The sequence below is a fragment of the Pleuronectes platessa genome, chromosome 11, assembly GCF_947347685.1.
Source record: "Pleuronectes platessa chromosome 11, fPlePla1.1, whole genome shotgun sequence".
NCBI classification, from domain to species: domain Eukaryota; kingdom Metazoa; phylum Chordata; class Actinopteri; order Pleuronectiformes; family Pleuronectidae; genus Pleuronectes; species Pleuronectes platessa.
In genome coordinates this window covers 1,100,367-1,120,366 of record NC_070636.1, presented here as the reverse complement: position 1 = coordinate 1,120,366, position 20,000 = coordinate 1,100,367, and the positions used below count along the sequence as shown (strand labels likewise).

At 43.6% G+C, this 20,000-nt stretch overlaps 3 protein-coding genes across 4 annotated transcripts in view; all 3 read left to right on the top strand.

Moving 5' to 3' along the window:
• The window catches only part of LOC128450551 (GTPase IMAP family member 9), a 1,282-nt gene extending 559 nt beyond the window's left edge, over nucleotides 1-723 (top strand). The window contains exon 1 of the mRNA XM_053434074.1: nucleotides 1-723. This exon is cut by the window's left edge and continues 559 nt beyond it. Within this exon, the coding sequence (XP_053290049.1) occupies nucleotides 1-518 (518 nt within the window). The 3' untranslated portion in view covers nucleotides 519-723.
• LOC128450548 (zinc-binding protein A33-like) overlaps nucleotides 1-20,000 on the top strand; it is a 383,902-nt gene that overhangs the window by 228,293 nt on the left and 135,609 nt on the right. The gene's annotated exons all lie outside the window — the stretch shown is intronic.
• LOC128450549 (E3 ubiquitin-protein ligase TRIM35-like) overlaps nucleotides 1-20,000 on the top strand; it is a 377,361-nt gene that overhangs the window by 228,170 nt on the left and 129,191 nt on the right. The gene's annotated exons all lie outside the window — the stretch shown is intronic.

Sequence of the window (20,000 nt, the reverse complement as noted above, 5' to 3'; positions counted from 1 at the left end):
TCCATGAGCTGCTGAAGAAGATCAACACGATGGTTGAGAGAAATGGAGGAAGCTACTACTCCATCGAGATGTTCCAAGAGGCTGAGAAGGCTGTAGAAAGGAAGATGAATGAGCTCCTGAGGGATGAACCACAGAGGGACGCAAGATCTGAGGCAAAAGAAAGAGATGGTCACTTACAAAATCTTGGAGCAGGTGTTGGATGTGTTATTGTAGGGCCGATTGGGGGGGCAATTGGACCAAAACAAGACCTGGATGAATCGAATGACTTGGAAGTCCTAAGACCTAAAGCAAAAGAACATGTGGCAAGCTTTAAAAACGGTTCCTTAGTCCTTGTTGGAGCAAGTGTTGGAAGTGCTATTGGAACAAGTGTTGGAAGTGCTATTGGAACAAGTGTTGGAGGTGCTTTTGGAGCAGGTGTTGGAGCCGTTCTTGGAGCACCGATTGGGGTGGCAGTTGGAGGAGCAGTGGGATTTGTGGCTGAAAAAGTGATAAAAAAAAAAAAGTGCGTCACAAAGTGATATTTAATATCAAGGACATCAGCTCATTGCAGCTAAATGGACCAAAAATAGATACAAATAAAAAAATCTAATCGTTAAAACAGTATTTAATCAAGTTTGTAAGGTCAGAGTGACCTTGAAGAAATTGCCTCATGGCGAATTTGAGATGTCCAGAATGTGGACGTACCAACGGACGTACGGACAGAGGGACAACCCAAAAACCTGCCCCCCCCGAAACTAATCATGGAAAGACTTTATCTTTGATTTGATCATAATGTTTATCAGAGAACGTGTCATCTGTCCCAGGAGATCGAGTTTTACTAATCACTACTCACGTGATTAATGACGTCACACATGTCATAAGTGTAATATGTGATTTGAAACTGGAGAAGACCGTGGACCTGATTAGCTTAAATTATTCTGTCATGAAAAGTTTGGATCAATGCGAATAGAATATGATTTTTTGATGTCCACCATCTTGAGTGTTGGTTAATGTCGAGGAGCTGAGATGACACAAACAAATAAAGGTCGGTGCCTAAATACATAAGCTCCTGTATTTATTTACATCAGGGGGGTCATACTCATTTTAGTTATGGGGCCATATACTGCCTACTTTGATCTCAAGCTCATTAAATGTCTCCTTTGTTTTGACAGATAGGAAATAGTGTAAAGATGTGATATTCATAATATGGAGATGCAGCAACATTTTGAATGAGCTCAGTTCACGTAGAGGAGTCGATGTTCTCACTTATCTAAAGGTCGAACCCTTGTTTAACCCTCTGGGGGCGTGTCCCTGACCTGTTGACCTGGTGAAAGTTAACAGGATAAAAACTTTGTCTCATTCACTCCTTCGTCCGCTCGATGCAGAGACTCAGTGTTTACTCAACACGGAAAGAAATCAGAAAGAACGAAGTAAAGAAGGAAAAGAGAGAGAGATCCTTCTTTGTGTTTACCTCATCTATAATAGATGAAGTCAAGCTCACCCGGTGTGTGTGTCTATGTGTGTGTGTGTGTGTGTGTGTGAGTGTGTGTGTGTGTGTCAGTCTGGCCTCAGCACCAGGTTGCTGTAACCTGCTTTGATCAGTCGCAGCAGAGAGGTTGGCAGCGTGGTGCTGACAGATGTGTACAGAGGGTGTTGTTGTGTTGTTGTGTTGTTGTGTTGTTGTGTTGTTAGTACGTTTCAGAGGGTAAACTACAGGGTGGGCGTCAGGTGCGTTTTTTAAACGGCCTGAGGTTGTTTAAACAGCAGAACTGAGTTTTTATGATTCAAGGACAAAATGGTCTCACTTGTTCACTGAACTTCCATATGAAAGATATTAACATGTATGAAATATGACCTGAACTCAAACGTCTGAAAATCATAACCTGAATATTTGATACTAATCGTGAATTCATGGATTTAATCACTTTTAAGCTGCATAAATATTTAACTTTTATTGAGAAGAAAGGTTTTAAGTTCAGCATCAAACTTCATGGACTTGTTGAGATTTCCTCATTTATTTCATAATTCACTCAAATCTGATGAATTTTGTTCTGATGGTCAAAACTGAGATGATGATATCTCACTGTAAATAGTGTGTGTCTGTTGTGTCCGTGTACAGGTGCGTTTGGAAGTGTGTGTACTCGATGTTGGAGGTGTGTGTGGGAGTGGGAGTGTGTGTGTGTGTGTGTTGGGTTGGGTGGAGGGGGGGGGGTGGTTGTAGGCCAAAGGTATGTTGTTCTGACTCTCCTGCCAAACTAATTAGCTCTGTGGAGCACGGAGGCCTGTGGAGAGGCTGCACCACACACTGAGGGATATTCTGCCAAAACTCCTTTTTGCTTCTCGCACACACACACAAACCTCAAGAACATAAACACCTGAAGCACTCGCACAAAAAGAGACGAGCACGCAGACGTCCCTCTGTCAGGTCCTGACCCGGCCCTGGCCCCGGATGCTACCATCTTGTTATCTGAGCCAAAGGTCTGGACTCCACTGCTTCGTTTGCATCACACCTTACTTCACCTTCTGGACGAGTTGAAACAACTCTCTCATGTTGGTTCATAAAGGAAAGAATCTAAAACCCAATATTTTACCTCATTAACGTGTTCATACTGTGTTTTTATATGAAACAAGATACCAATGACAGCCAGGGTTTCATACGTCACAAATATAAGGAAGCAATCCCTCCATCGTGGTGGGGGGGGGGGGTGTTTCTCTCTTGTAGCATAATGAGGTGAGAAGCCAGAAGTAGCTTAATATCTGTTTTGAAGTTTAAGATAAGTTTAAGCTGATGTAGCTCAACGTTCTTGATCAGGACCAAGAATTAACGCTAGCATCATATCGATAACTTGAAAAGCTAATTTAGTTACATCTGAGATTATCTTTGACACATAAAAACAGTAACATTCTGATACACTGACGTTTAGTCCACTTTTCACTATGATTTATTAATATAAAGGAGAAGAAATTCGTTAGTTTGTGTACCGAGCTGAAGCCAGGAGCTTGTTAGCTTAGCTTCCACCGCTGCAGATCAGGAAGTGTTCATACGAATCGTTTTGTGCGACTAACAAAGATGAAAACGACTCATGAGAAAGTCATTTCAGAAGGTGAGAGAAAGGAAGGATGGAGAATGCGTGAGAAAAAGAGAAAGAGAAAAGCAGGAAAGATGGAGAAGAAGTTTATAGAAGTGATGATAAGAGGACGACAGAGGTAAAGAAGGAAAGGGAATAGAAATGGAGGTGAGACACAAGGAGGGAGGGAATAAACAAAGGAGATGAGGAGGTAAAAAGAGATAAATGCATACAAAATATGACAAATAAAACGTTAATAAGGTTTTAGTGGAAGGAACAGAGGCACAGAAAGAAGGGAGGATGGAAGAGGAGAGGAAGAAATGAAGGATAAAAGAAGCTGTGGGGTGGAAGAAGAGAAGAGCAGAAGGGAGGATAGAATATCAGGACGGTAAAGTTAAAAGAGTAGGTGAGGCTGGAGAAAAGCAAAATGAGAGGAGGATGAGGAGATAGGGTGAAAGATAAAGTAACAAGAGTGAAGAAAAGTAAGAGAAGAAGAAGTGATGAGGAGGAGGATGTCAGGGGAGGAAGGACCATTCACTGTCTGATGGCCGTCAGCCAGAGAGGAGGAGGAGGAGGAGGAGAAGAGTTGTTTCTTTGTTTGAAGGTTACAGGAGGACAAGTAGAGAAAGAAAGAAGAGAGGGAGGATGTGATGGAGACAAAAGAGAGAGAGGAAGCAGGAATGATTGCAGCGAGAGAAAGAAGAAGAAATGATAAATACACGAAGAGAAAGAGGTGTTCAAGTAATTTTGTGTCTCCAAGGTGGAAGCAGCTTTTATACCATTAACGCCGCCTGGTGTGTGTCTGTGTGTGCGCGTGTGCGTGCACGTGTGCGTCTCCTGCCAACTCTTTAACGAGGGACTGCTGCTAATTTCAGAGCTAATACTGAACTGTTCCACACCACTGAACCCAGGGGGGAGGAGGAGGGGAGGAGGAGGAGGAGGACATAGGTGGAAGGAAGGAGAGAGAGAGAGAGATAGAGAGAGAGAGAGAGAGAGAGAGAGAGAGAGGAGGCAACGGGGAAATGAGGAGAAGCAAGGATGTGAGATTACAGACAAGAGGGGACATAGGAAAGCATATAGGAGAGTAGGAAAGGAAATGAGGTGGAGGAGGAAACACAAAAGATGAGGAGGAAAGGAAGGAAGGACACTATGGTGGAGGAAAGTGGGGGAGGACAAGAGAACAACAGAGAAGATGAGAGGAAAGGAAAATAGGTAAGGACATGAGGATGGAAGGGGACAAGTGGAGGACATAGGACAGGAGGGTAAGAAAAGATGAAATTGGACAGAAAGAGGCGAGACAGGAAGTAAAATGAGGAGGAGAAGAAAAAGGCAGAGAAGGTGAGAAGGAGATAAAGGAAGGACAGAAAAGAAGAGGAGATAAGGACAGAGGTGAGAGGAAGGATGGACAGAGGAGAGAAGCAGAGGGGAGGAGAGGACGGGAGGATAAGGGCAGAGGGGTGAAGAAGGAGGCTATGGGGGGGTGCAAGGGGAGGAGAAGAACAGACAAAAAGGAGAGGTAAGGAGATAAGGACGTTTGAAGGAAAGGAAGTAGGAAACATTTAGGTAAGGATTAGGAAGCGAACACAAAGGTAAAAAGAGGGTGACTGGGGGAGAGGGGGGAGTTGAGCGGAGGTGAAGATGATTAAACCGCCCTGTGCAGCTGTCCCCTCCTGTTCTTCCTGCATCCCTCTTTCATCATCCCTCGTTTCTCCCGCTGCCCTCCAGCATCTGTGATCTGCCTCCGTCTCTCAGTTTCCTTTGTTTCTTCATTTCCTCCCTCGACCTCTGACCTCCGTCCGGCCTGAGACGTGAAGTTAACTCAAACTCAGGTCGCTGCAGCTCTCACAAAGAACTCTGGGAGATCACATCACAGGAGGGACGGAGAGAGTGAGGACAGAAATGAGACGGGCTTGTCCACGGAGGATTTCCACCCAGAGAGTTAGCCTGCTAGCTTCATCAGCAGCACACGATGAATCCAGGGATAGGTTAGCCCAAGATGGATCCACTGGTTGGATCTTTAGATGGTCAGGAAGGGACGGACACATTTGTCCAACCTTCATATGGGACAACGCCCGAAGGAAGCAGCTCCTGAATTGAGACACAGCTGTAGTTTTAATTAAAATGTGACTTTACTTTACGTCTCTCCTGAAGGATTGAATTCATGCTCATGCTGTCAGTTTATAAATCCGGAGACTACTTGGAGCAACATCTGCCACGATGGCTAGCTAGCTGTCCCACGTCTAAAGTTGTTCATGAGCCCGAAAACCTCACGAACAGAAAGAAAACACTTCTTCCTACAAAAGTGCAGAACTTTGGCACTAGACAATGTTTCGGCGCAAAAGCTGTGTAATAAGTACGAAGATTTTATACGTGAATGGAACTCCTGAGCTCATGGTTATGATGTAAGAAGTCACGTACGCTGTGTTCCTGGCGTTCAAGTGGTCAACCTTTGAGAAATGCGTGTTTCATAACGGCAAAATGGCTGCAATATTAAAGTTCTTTTGTTTGGAATCCATACAGGCTAACGCTTTAGCAAGCTAGCAGTAGGTGTAGCATATTTTGCAGGAAATGACGGAGTGAAAAGATGAGACTGTCGAGAGTATCAACATTTTCTACCGATGTGTTATAAAACTCGGAAGAGAAAAATATAAGCGATGAAATTTACAAAAAAAACAATCGCTAACAAAAAGAAAAGTTAGAGGTACAGGTCTGTGAGAACCACTAGAGGGAGCCGCTCTCCACGGGGAACACGACCTTAGCTGAAGTCACAAATTGGTCGGCTAGCTCGTTAGGCTCATCATTAGCTGCAGCCCAGGATTCTAGTTCGGAATTACAGATGTAGAGGTTCCGACTTCTTTAAAGTTCTTTCAGTTTTATAAATGACTCTTTATGAAACCATATAAAAGTCTTTATCTTAATCCCTGCTAACTTTACGTCTAACTGGTTTATGACTCGTAAAAAACATTCAATTTAAGAGTTAAAATAAAATAAAAGGACAATTGTCAGAAAGTTTTTGTCCCAGCATCAAATTCAATTTGCAGCATGAATTACAAATTGTCCTTTTTTTTTTATTATTCATGTTTATTTAAGTATTAAAGTCCATCACTTACAGCCGCTCCCAGTAATTTGCCACCCTGCGTTCGCTCATGTCGGATTTTCTTACTGATTCATGTTACTATTCATCTTTAGTAATTAAAACCCTCATCTCATATCCATAAAATTCACATTATTACCCCATAACGTCCCTTATCATATTAGTCATATGAGCTTCGCTTAATTGTGCTGTGTTGTGCATTAATGAATCCGCGCATTAAAGTTTCCTTCCAAAGGAGATAACTGCTGTCGTAAAATTAAATGACAAAATGTCCGGAAGCTAGAAATTACGTTATAAATATTCAATGAATAAATGATGTCACTGTTAAAATGAAAAGAATGTTAACAGGGAAGTTGGATTTGTGTATTTGACGTATACACTCAGTGTCTTATAGGATTTAGAGACACACAAAGATTAAATATAGTGACAGTGTTGGTGGATACAGGGAGAAAATATAAAGATCATAAAAAAATCTGAATAAACCATAGAAAAAGGACAAATTAAATTCAAAAGAAATACCTTATTTGTGGGGAAATCTAATCTACAGTAAGTAAGTGAAATGTGTTGCATAAATGTTTTAATAAATCTTACGACAATACTACACAAGTGCAAAATAGACTTTTACAGTTTTATCTCAGTTCTGATTTACAGTATTTATTTTAAACACTATCTTTATGTAAATCTAATGTCTATAAGTTATATTTCTATTCACCTGAGGACAAGTCTATCAGAAGTGAGAAAAGTGTGTGTATGTGTGTGTCTGTTATTGTGTCTGTGTGAGTGTGTGTGAGTGTGTATATATGTGTGTGTGTGTGTGTGAGCATCTAACAGGATTGTAGCTAACAGGATGGAGGAAGCTGTAATTCTACTATAACGTTATCAACATGACTTTCCAATATGCGGCTGATGTGTGTGTTTGTGTCGGCGGCTCGCTCTGGCCCCGCCCCCAGCGATGATGTCACTGTGTTGTTGTCATGATGTCATTGTTTCAGACGTTGACCTTCTCAGCCCCAAAGTGTTTCCTGGTTTTATCTCATTCTCTCTTATTTCACTTTGATTTACGCTGCCACATTGAGTTCAGTGTAAACTGCACAATCACAGCCGGAGGGAGAGAGGAGCAGAAAGGGTTGTTTACACATTTATAATAACAATAATAGTTTTATCATATTGTCTAATAGTTTAGGTATTTCTTGTTTTTCTCCAAAAGTCAGATGAGAGTTCACCTGCGTCTCCGGTAAAGAGATAAATCCAGAACATGTTTGACTCCAGAGATTCAATCATAATTCTGTTATTTCATCACTGTTGTTTCTATAAAACAACGTGTTGTCACCACAACTGTGTGTGTGTCTGACTGTGTGTGTGTGTGTGTGTGTGTGTGTGTGTGTGTGTGTGTGTGTGTGTGTGTGTCTGCTTGCTGTCATGCTCTGGTTGATGCTAAAGCAGCGTGTCAGGCAGAGATTGGTAAAACAGATAGACGGTGTGAACACGTCCAAACACTGCAGGACATTTTACAAAATGTCTCCATCAGAGAGAGAGAGGGAGGGAGAGAAAGAGAGGGAGAGAGAGAGAGAGGGATGGAGGGAGGGAAAGAGAGAGAGAGGGAGAGAGAGAGAAAGAGAGAGAGGGGGAGAGAGAGAGAGAGAATGTTCCTCTGAGCTCCGTTGCTGTTTAGAAACTATTAAATACACATCAGTTATCAAGTGTAACACACACAGACACACACACACACACACACACCAGATCCTGTAACTAGTGTCCAGTCTTTTACTTCTATCTCCTCCTTTTCTCTCATCCATCCCTCCTTCCTCCTCTTCCTCCTCTTCCTCCCTCCCTTCTCTCATCTCCTCAAACTCTCCTCTTTTCATTTGTCCTCTCGTCGTTCATATTATTCCTCCTCTCTTAATCTGCCTCTCATGTCCCCCCCTTTTTTCATGCTCTCTCTCCCTCTCCCTCTCTCTGCCCCCCCCCCCCCCCCTCTCTCTCAGTGGGATGCTTGGACTTATCCTCAGTTCTCTGTGGGAGTTCACACTGATCCCTCCATCACTACAATCCTACTGGAGTGTGATTATCCTTTTGAAGATGCACACACACATACACACATACACACATACACACATACACACACACACACAAGCACACCTGGCCTTTCTCATCATCAAGTTTTATTCCCTTATTTTATTTTGTGTTTTTTGTGTTTTATTTATTTTCCACCCAATTAACAGAGGTTTTATATTTGTTTCACTTCCTGTTGTGTGTCGTCTGTCAGCCATCTTGTTTTAGTAAACATGACTGGAGTTGTCACGATCAATGAAACAAACTACATATAGTTATTGATCATCATTATATACAGTCACCTCACACACACACAGACACACACAGACACACACTCACAGACACACAAAGCTTTTACTCTGGTACTTTGTGTGAGCAGGTTCTTGTGTCTTTATGATCAATACAGGACTCTAAAGATCATCTATCGGACCTGTCCTCTCTTTTCTTCTCCTCTCTCACTCGTTCACTCCTCCCTCGTTCTTCTTTCTCTTTGTTTCTCTCTTTTCTCCTTTTTTAATTTCATCTCTTTTTATTGCCTTTCAACTTCTCTCCCTTTTCTGTCTTTCTGTCTTTCCTCAGTGAGTAGATTGGTTTTGGCACTCAGTCCCTTGATCAGTGATCACACACACACTCACACACAGACACACACAGACACACACACACACACACACACACACACAAACAGACAAACACACATAGCGAGCAGTGGTGTCATCGCCATGGTGATGTCAGCGGGCGGGGCTTAATCCAAAGTGACACTTGTTCTCTGCCTTCCTTTCCCATCGCCATGGAAGCAATTACCCTCCTCCTCAAGGGCCTTTTGTCTGAGTGTGTGTATGTGTGTACGTCTGTGTGTGTGTGTGTGCGTGTGTGACTGTGTGTGTCTGTGTTTGACCGTGTGTGTGTGTGCGTTTGTGCGCTCGTCCTCCCCGGAGTTGACGGGGTGGAACCTTGGCTGCAGGTCACCTGATTGGCTGAATTGAAAGACAGGGAGAGAGAGAGTGGGGGGGTCAGGGGGAGCATCAGAGGAGGAGAGAGGGAGAGAGAGATTAAAACAGAGGAGGAGGAGGAGGAGGAGAGGGAGAGAGACTTCTCCTCTTTCTCCATCTCTCTCAACTTGAATAAAAACTGAAAACTTGTGATTTTCTCTCCGGACGTGAACTCGTGTGACGATCCAGATGTTTTTATTAAAATGTAAATGTTTATTAAAATGTAAATGTTTCCTCTTCCCTTGGTTTAGATTCAAAAAGAAGGAGCTGGTCACTATCTTCCTTCAGAGACACAATAAATAAAAACACACACTGACAGACATTAATAAGCAACATAAATCACACAGACTGACACTTCTCTTACAATCAGCTGCAGGAAAAGAACGTCCTGTACAGTAGAGCGACGCACACACAAACCCCCCCCCACACACACACACACATACACACACACAGACACACACACTGAATGTTGCTGTGTAATGCACTGGTGGTTCTCCTGCAGCATTTCAGCTCCAGGTTCCTTCTCATTCGTCTAACCCAGGAATCTGCTTGGGTTGAACTGGGACCAACACTCGGCCGTCCAATAGAAAATAAGCACCAGTAAGATGTGAACCTACGATGGAGGAGAAGTCGTATTTTTCTGTCCTGACACAGTTAACCCAGCTGCACCGAGTTTCTGTCTCACATAGTTATTGCCTGTTCCCCGATTAGTGTAAAAGAAGCTGTGACAGTTTGCTCCTCTTGTTCCTCCGGGGCAGAGCTGGTTCTAATGCTCCTGGTTCTCCTGAAGGTTCTAAAGGTGAAAGCAAGAAGGCTTCCTACTGAGCATTCAACAATGTTCCCGAAACACTGAGTTCCAGATCTTCTATCTTGTGTATTTTATTCTAACTGAACTCTAGTGGCTGCGTCCGACTGCAGTGACGTCAGGGAAGATTCACAAAGAAGAGAAAAACCCACTGAATGCGTTTTAACAGGTTTCTCTGCCTCACGCAGGAGGACACACACGACACACAACTCACATCGATGGAAATATACAATCACCAGGACGCACACGGGAAATACATCTCTGACGCTTCGTAGGTTCTTTCCCTCTCTCGCTCTTTTTTATACTCAATCTATCGCTCTATTACTTTGAGCTCTCTCTTCTTTCCTCCACTTTCTCTATTTTTTTAATATGTGAACGTCTTAACCAGATTCACATCTCCACACTCTTTGTTTGTATTTCGTGTGTGTGTCTATGTGTGCGGGAAGATTTCTATCTGTCATGAAGAGATTCAAATGCTGCAGTGTGTGTCTGTGTGTGTGTGTGTGTGTGTCTGTGTGTGTGTGTGTGTGTGATGGCTATCAGCGGTCAGGACCTCAAACCTCCACAGATTTCCCCGTCGGCCACCGGGCAGCGCTCCTCTGAGTCTTATCTCCTTCATCTCTCTCTTCATATTGCTCTCCGTGTTTCTCTTTATCTCATCGAAGACTTTCCTGCTTGGATGTTTTCTTTTTAAATATTCTCCCTCTCAGTTTGGCCTCCGCTGATGGATGAGCCGATGGTGTAAACAGATACTCTCATATCTGGACCCGGCAGGAGAAATTAAAGCACGGAGTTTATTCCAGAAAATATAAATTGAACAAAAATTGAATTTTGCACAAACACAACGAGACGCGATGAACTCTGATGTGCTTCAGGCTCCTGGGAAGGAAACTGCATCATAGAATTTAAATGGCAAAGGCAGTTTTATTTATAAAGCAACTTTTGCATATTGAGGGACTACATTAAAACAAGAGGCATGTATAGAAACAGATGTTCAGGTTTATACTCTGCAGATAAGTGAGTGTTTCAGGACACACACAGTTTGTTGTGTGTGAGTTGTTGCTTGAATTAGATCTTGTGTATCTTCTTCAGGGCGATTCAGGATTTTTCCTCTTTCACATGATTTCCTGTGTTGCATTCTGGGTCATGACTTTCACATTGAGCGTAAACAGGCTTGTTCTCATGAAGGAGTTCTTTAGCTCTAATCAAGGTGAAGCTGCGTTTCACCTGGTCGCCTGTTGGTGGCGTCACATCCTCTTTCACACTTTGTAGATCTTGGTGGTTTTTTACTGTTTATTTGAAACAGATGAAGGATTTTATTCATCGGACGTTTGGATCTGAAGTTTTCAGAGAAACAAGCAGAGCGAGCGTTAGCGGCAGCTCGACTCTCAGCCAATCAGAGACGTCCTGAGTCGAGTGACCAGGTTCCTCTCTCCTGATGATGCAGCTCTGCTCGTATGAACATGAGGAGCTCGGACTGTAAACATCTGCCTGACGACAGCCGACCTGTCACATGACTGATGGTCAGTTTGACCTCCAATTGACCTTTCAGCATTTCTACACACTGCGAGAGGAGGCCGCACACACACACACACACACAAACACACACACACACACACCGACATCGACACACACACTGAAACACTGAAACAGACATATCTTTTCCTTTCATTTGACAAGCCCTTAAAAAGCCATCGACCCACCTCGCTGAACTTTACGACATCTCACACACACACACAGACACACACAGACACACACACACAGACTCACACCTTTCCTGGTGTGACAAGCTCTTTAAAACACCATTAAGTCATCCAGCTGAACTTTACAACATGGTTTCATTTCATGTTTATAAGACCCCCCCCCCCCCTCCCCCCAACACACACGCACACACTCGACCACAACAAGTGTTGCATTTACCTACTCATGCTGTACATGATAAATATGTCGGATCGAGTCAAGGTCAAACACACCTTCTTGTCCACTTACACACACTCACTCATACACACACACACACACACACCCGTACACACACATTATTCACTCTGTTGTGAATATATAACATTTTATTTTTAGATAAACCCCGTTCTTTACAATTTGTGCTTGTGATTAAGTGGATTTAATTTGATACTTTTTCTTTTCTTTCAAAATGTGTGTACGTGACCCTGAGTCGCGAAAATGAAGTCACGACTTTCTTAAAGTTATAAATACGAGAGGACGGATCCACACTCAAGTTTCATAATTTATATAAAACCTGATTCACATTTTATGTCTTTTTCACAGACAGAGAGAGTGACACAATAAATAAAACACAAAGCATGTAATAGATGCTACACAAAAGAAGTAGTATATCTATATATATAAAGTGACACACAACAGTTGTTAACATTGATATGTGTGACGTATAAGAGAGAGTCACTTTAAATGTTTATGCCCATGAATCAAATCAGAGTTTATTTAAAAAGCTTCTCTGACGGAACAATATTAATACATCAAAGAAGAAACATCAGGGAAACGATAAAGAGGAAGAATAGAATCAATTACAACTTTTCTCTCTATTGATGTATTCGTTCTTAACAATATTTAATATCGTTCTTCTCCAGCTTCACTTTCACATTTCACAATAACATCGTCGGCTCTCACAAACTTTACGGATGTTTTAACCACTGACGCAGGTGAAACGGCGTCGCACACAAATCTAACTTAGACGTGGACGGACGTTAACAATTACAACATGAGACGAAAAAACAAAACACGACAACAGATGGTTAGAGACGCGTCAAACCTGCGACTGTTTAAAATATTTAATAATAAAGGGAAGAACATATTAATTTAATAACCTCATCTCCTCTTCTCGCTTCTCCCCTCCTCTCCTCCTTTCACTCCGTTTGTTCTCCCCGATAAATAAATGACAAACAGTATGAAAATGATATTCTTTGCATGATGACAGCCATTTTTCATCTGTAGCCCTAAACAACTCCTCCTCCTCCTCCTCCTCCTGTTTGTCTGTTATCCCTCCATCTCATCCCTCTTTACACCTCCCTCCCCCTTTTATCCCTCCAACACTTTTTCTCCTGCATTTTTTCGCTCAGGCAAAAATTAATCACCTGTCTTTGTGTGTGTGTGTGTGTGTGTGTGTGTGTGTGTGTGTAAGTGTGTGTATGAGTGTGTGTGTGTGTGTGTGTTTGTGTGTGCGTGTGTGTGTGTGTGTGGCCGGCAGGAAGCCCACAGAGGTTTTTAGCAGCTGATTTATTGCAGAGTTAATTCATAACGGCATCCGATGATGATGAGAGGCTGCGGGAAAGTATGGTCGTCAATGTTGTTGTTGAAGGGTGAAAGAAAGAGGGAGAGAGGGAGAATAAACAGAGCAGCTCTTTGGTATAAATTAATAGAGTGGAAAGTGATGGAGAGGAGGATGGATGGAGGGAACGAGTGAGTGCAGTAGAAGGAAGGAAGGAAGGGAAGGGGGGGGGGGTTGGGAGACAGATTGTCGGGGACTTGAGAAATGGGATCATGGAAGAACGTAAAAAGGTTTTTTCTACGTGGTGCGATCAAGGAAAGTTCAGAAACTGAGACCAAATAAAGTGTCGTTCAAATAAATGTGAACACTGCAGCTCCATGTTCATTCAGGGGAAGAGGAAGAGGAGGAAGAGGAGGAATAGGAGGAAGAGGAAGTAGAAAAGCGGAGGGTAGAGGCTCTTATTGTCCATGTTTTCAGAGCTCTGGGGATTGGAGGGTTTGAAATAGTCTGAACAGTTCAGGTTGTTGCATCTGAGGGAGATACGAGGTCAGATCTTCATACGTGTCCACTGGTTTGAAGAGTCCTGGACCTTCTCCGCTCCTCATGCAGACCCTCCCTGTGTGTTAACGTCCTGTTGTCTCTGCTCGCAGGCTGCAGGCTCTGAGGAAGGAGAAGTCACGTGATGCAGCGCGGTCGCGGCGGGGGAAAGAAAACTTCGAGTTCTACGAACTGGCCAAGATGCTGCCGCTGCCGGGCGCCATCACCAGCCAGCTGGACAAGGCCTCCATCATCCGGCTCACCATCAGCTACCTGAAGATGAGGGACTTCGCCAACCAGGGCGACCCGCCGTGGAACCTGCGCCGGGAGGGGCCGCCGCCCAACATCTCCGTGAAAGGTAGGACTGACACACACGAGGCTAAAAGACAGGATCAATGTTTACTGAGGTTCTTTAGGGAGCATTGATGTTTTTCTACCACTGAACAAGAAAGAATGAGAAGTTTCTCTTTGAACTTTTTCTACAGAGAGTTTTATTTTGTAAATCTTCCTCCGATGAGTCGTTACAGAGATTGATTTGTCGCGTTGCTTGTTTTGTTGTCGTTCTTATTTGAAAAGAATCTGAATCATTATTTCCGAACCTGCTGAGCTCCTTCCAGAACTTTGTTTGATCCACTTTTCGTTCTTCATTCATCCTCCTTTGATGTGGCACAAAACAATGTTCTGTCGTTTATCGGCTTAAATCTCAGAAAACAAATTTAACGGCGGAAGTGAAGCTTTTTTTCGTGATGATTTCAAAACTCAACACACTTTCTCTCGTCGTTAAACAATCCATCACAACAGCTTCAGTCACAGATGTTCAGTCTTTGTGTTGTCAAATAGTCTTGTGTTATTCAGATGAATCCGAACATGTGAGCGCAGGTGAATCGGACCGAGAGCCGCCGCGACTTTAAACTGCTGTCGAGCAACATGGACAAGCTGAACACACACAAACACACACACACACACACACACACGCACACACACACACACACACACACACACACACACGCATACACGCACACACACACGCACGCAGCTAGCTTCTGTGCTAAGTGATTTCCTGTGAAGGGAACATTAGGCTTTGATGAATTTCTGCCTGGAGTAGCAGAGTACACACAGCACTTGTGAGTCTAAGTGGAATTTGCCTTTGAAACGGCTCCTTTGTGCGACGCACTTAGAGCAGAAGAGCAGCGCTCGCTTCTAAAAGGACGTTTGGGCTCGTAGCAATGACCCCAAGATGAAAGCAAATGGCATGAAATTGTGTGTTTGTGTGTTTGTGTGAGTGTGTGTGTGTGTGAACTGGGTGTTTACCTGCGAGCGGAGCTGTAATGTGCACAAGGGCAAGATTGTGCTTCAGTATGTGGGAATGTGTGAATAGAAGTTAATGTGTGTGTGTGTGCCTGCCACAGTGCCACCCTGTGTGTGTGTGTGGGTATTTCTACACACATCCTTATGTTTGTGTGTGTGTGTGTGTGTGGAGATACCCTCGACACACAACAGCAGATGGCATCATTGTCGTCAGCTCTTTGAAGAGCCACATGCATTTTAATGAACTGAAAAGAAATGTACACACCGAATTAGTGTGTGTGTGTGTGTGTTTGTGTTGTGTACTTCCTGTAACACAGGCCTACATCCTGTCAGAGAGAATCACAACACGTCACATTTAACACAAACACTACACCTGAGCTCACCTTTGACCTGAGTCCCATTTCTATGGAAATTAATTGATGACAAAATATGAAATGTTAATAAAGAGTGTGTTACATAATTTAAACACACAAGCACACACACACACACACACACACACACACACAAACACACACAAACACACACACACTTGTTTCTCTATAGTTGTGAGGACACTCATTGACATCATGCATTCCCTTACCCGAACCTTAACTTAATTCTAACCCTAATAAATGAACAAACTAGCCCTGATAACTAAAGATAGATAAACACACACACACACAGACACACACACACACATACACACACACACTACTGTACCAACACACATGTTTAACTCTCTCTTAAACACTCACTCTCTCTCTCTCTCAGAGAGTTATTGATTTTCTTGTAGCTGCTTTGCATCAGTTCAGGTAATGAAGATGGCTGTGTGTGTGTGTGTGTGTGTGTGTGTGTGTGTGTGTGTGTGTGTGTGTGTTGTGATGACTCTTTCTCTTGGACCCATGAGAATATCCTCATTAAATGTTTTTTCTTTCTTTTCTCTCCCTCTCTTTCATTGAGTTTCTTTCTCTCTGAACAACTTCTTCTTCTCTCTCTCTCTGACTCATCTTGTCTTCATGTCATCAGTGAGTCTTCCTCTCCGTCCTTCTCCTGTCTTCCCTTCATCCCCTGTTCCTTCTCTCTCTGTTTCTCTTATCGTCTAATTTTCATTTCTACCTGTTTCACGTATAAAGAATTTATTTCACAAATTCACAAAGAAGCAGTTTGTAGATATTTATTAGTTTTAACCTTCCACACCTCCCCCTCTCCCCTCCTCCTCCATCCCCCTCTCCCCTCCTCCTCCATCCTCCTCTTGTCTTCTTCTGTTTCTCTCCTCACTCGATATGTTCTTTGTTCTCCTTTACATTTTCTCCTCTTCCTCTTCCTCGTCTTCTTCATCCCGTGCTTCTCCTCTGTCTCATTTCACCAATCTTTCCTCATCCTAACCACCTCCCTCTCTCCTCCTCCTTTTCTTTTCAACCTCTAAACTTTCTACTTGCTTCCTCAATCTCTCCTCTCTTCCTCTGTCTTTGTTTTCTCCTCCTCCTCCTCTTCCTCCCTCTCCTCTTTCCCTTGTCCTCTTCCTTTTATGACTTCCTTCCCTCCGTTGTCTTCCCTTCTTCCTTTCCTCCTCTCCATCTTCTCCTCCACCTCCCCTCCTCATCTTGTCCTCCTCCCCTCCTCCCCTCCCTCCCCTCCCCCCAGTTGACCTTTGCAGTAATTGACCCATCAGTTGCTCTTCTACAGTTTAGTGTTGGAGGTTTTGACTTCCTGTCAGAGACTCTCCACATCTGCTGCAGGACGCCACACAAACAACCATGACCTTTGGAGCATCCTGACACCCAGCTTGTGTGTGTGTGTGTTTGTGTGTGTGTCTGTGTGTGTGTGTTTATACGACTGACCGCTCACGATTCCACTGTGTGACTGAACGTCGCTCGGTGTGTTTGTGTGAATCTAACAGCCGTGTGTGTGGCTGCACATGTGCATACGGTTTGTGTGTTCGACAGTGTGGTGCAGTGTTTCAGCTTGTGTGTGTCTGTCTGACAGTCTGTTGTGTATGTGTTTGTGTGTGTGTATGTGTGTATGACCCCCTCCGACACCTGGCTATTCATTATGCATGCAGAGGGGAGCAGACACCAAAATGCCATACTTCATGAGCAAGTCTACAATCAAGACACACACACACACACACACATACACACACACACACACACACACACACACACTGTGTCATTATTCACATCTTTGCCCCTTTACATTCTTTTTAAATATCTTCTCTCTCAGTTATAAAAATTTAAATTATGTCATTTTTTACAAGACCCACAAACCTGTTTACAGGCATAAGGTGCAATTTAGCAGTGTGTGTATGTGAGTGAGTGTGTGTGAGAGAGTGTTTGTTGTGTGTGTCTGTGTGTAGTGTGTTGAACTCACACTAAGCTTCACGGTGACACATTATTTGAGCCGTGTTAAAGAGCAGTGATGATGTCAGAAGGTGAAGATCAGATGAGGAATGAGCATCATCTTGTTTCTTTAATAAGTCGTATGATGTCTTTGACTTTTATTTTCTTTATCTTTATTATAATTTGAATCTGATTGTTTATGAGTTTCATATTTTTATTAATATTAATATCACATCATTAGATCCTTGATGTTGTGTGTCCTCAGTTTCAGGACTTTGTGTCTCGTGAAGAAACAACAGAACTTTCTCTTCACTGGAGGAAACGTTGGTTTATCGTTGGTCACAAGAACTTTACAGTTTCTCCACAAACAATCAGATTGTTCAGGATTTTACATTAAAGAGTTCTTCTTCAGGTTAATTCCTAAAGAAGTTTATTTTTCTTTTAGTTTCATAAAATTCTTAAATTTAAAAAAGATAATCCTAGAGTTCTAAGTGTGTCTGTGTGTGTCTGTGTCTATGTGTGTGTGTGCATGTGTGTGTGTGTGTGTGTGTGTGTGTGTGTGTGTGTGTGTGTGTGTGTTCCTATCCACTTAGCATTGCACTGTACAGAGTCAGACTGCAGCTTTATACGAAATCCACCTCCTGCCTCGTGAGACAGTGAATCAGAGAGAGAGAGAGAGAGAGAGAGAGAGAGAGAGAGAGAGAGAGAGGAATAAAACATGGAGCATCAGAGGAAAGCGAGTGAATAGAGAAATGAGCGGGATAAAGAGCAGACGGGGGGGAGAAGGAGAGAGGAATAAACGAGACAGTCAATTAGAGAGACAGAGGCTCTGAGTGCGGCGGAGGGGGCGAGCGAGGGAGGGAGTCTCCTCTGGTTATGATCCATCTCGTCTCTTTGGAGCAGCTGACGGGTTTATGATGCGGCCTGCTGGCTGGGCTAATGGCTTCCTCCATTACACCGAGCCAACACAGTGCCCCCCCGACACCCGGAGAAACACACGCCGCCCGCCTCAAGCCCCGCCCACTTCCTCAGCCGCTCTCTGACGCCGCAGGTTTCCACGTGTGATGATTCACGTTCAGAACAACCAGTGAAGGACGAGCGACTGATCTGATTGGTCACAAAGAGTTTTTTCTGTTCACTTAAGTAATAAAGGCGACTTCAGATTATGGAAGTCCACGGCTGCAAATATGAGAATTACATCAAATAAAAAACAATAAGTTATTCCTTTTTATTCATCTGAATATATCAAATCTGAATTTCTGTTTAAACATCCGTTTCATGAGGGAATTACTTCACATAAGAAATGCACTTTTACTTTTTAATTGATAGATGCTGTGGAAACTGAATTTGAAAATACAATTGCTCTCTCGATGTTTAGTGTAAGATTTAAAACTTGTGTATTTAATGTGCACACAACACATCCCTGATGGGCTGGGGGCTAACGTTAGCTGCTAGCTAATGTGACACTTCCTCTTGATTGTGTTGCTGTTGTGAGAAGTTGTGTCGAGCGGCGTCTCCTCTTCTGCCTGATGGATTTCAGGATGTGTGTTAGCGACATGTTGTTGAGTAACACAACCTCGCTGATGAAACACTTGCATGTGAGCTGCAACACCGCTTTAAACACAAATTGTTATTTTAACGTGTTTTGTCAGACGGTTATGACGGAAATATGAACAAATAAATGATGTTCAAGTGGAAAAGTAAATACAGTTTGAGATGAAAAGTCTTTTTCTTTACGTATGAAAGTTCCTGATTGGACGATCAGAAATTTAAAACTCGCCTCCTCCATGTTAACAGTTAATTAAAAGTACACGTTGAATTGACAGCTGAGACCGACGTGGGATTGGTCAATCGTGTGTGTGGGCGGGGCCTCGGGACAGCGGCTCCATCCCCGGATCGCCACTGTCCTCCAGGGGGCAGCGTTGGTCTCAGAGACGTTTTGAGAGGTGGAGCAGCGTCGTCCATCTTGTAGAGCGGATCCAGATCAGAGCAGACGATGAGACGCTCTGCATTCTGTTGCTTCTGTCTTTGAGCCGGACTCCCTGATCCCCCCCCCCCCCCCCCCAGCTGCTCTGTTCAGGCTAGTCCTCATTAACCAGCGGGATCGTCTGATAACCACCACAACACGACTCCTCTCCTGAAGACACGCCGAGCGGGACTGAACCAACGCCGGTGGAACACGGCGCCGCAATTATTCCGGACTCCATCATGCACACGTGGTGATAATTGTTATTTCCTTCTCAAAGCCCCCCCCCCCCCCCCCCCCCCCCCCGTCCAGCTGTAATCACTGCAGCCTTCTACCCACAGATCTAATCTTCACGCTAAGAGGAGGCGAGCGCGGCGGCCGCTTCTTCTTCACGTGATAAACTCGTCAGACGCCTCCTCCTCTTCCCTCGCCGTGATGCTCTCACTTAATAAACGCAGAGGAATGTGTCCAGCTGCGAGTGTGAGATGTTTTGATTCCCTCGTCTCAGTGTAAAGAAAAGTGGAACGACAGAGCGAGAGGGAAACAGCGGTAATTATAAAACTAATTACAAAATGCTGATGATGCCCATAGGCTTTGCATAACTAAGTTTAGACGAGAAATTGCTTTCGGCTCCCGACGTGGC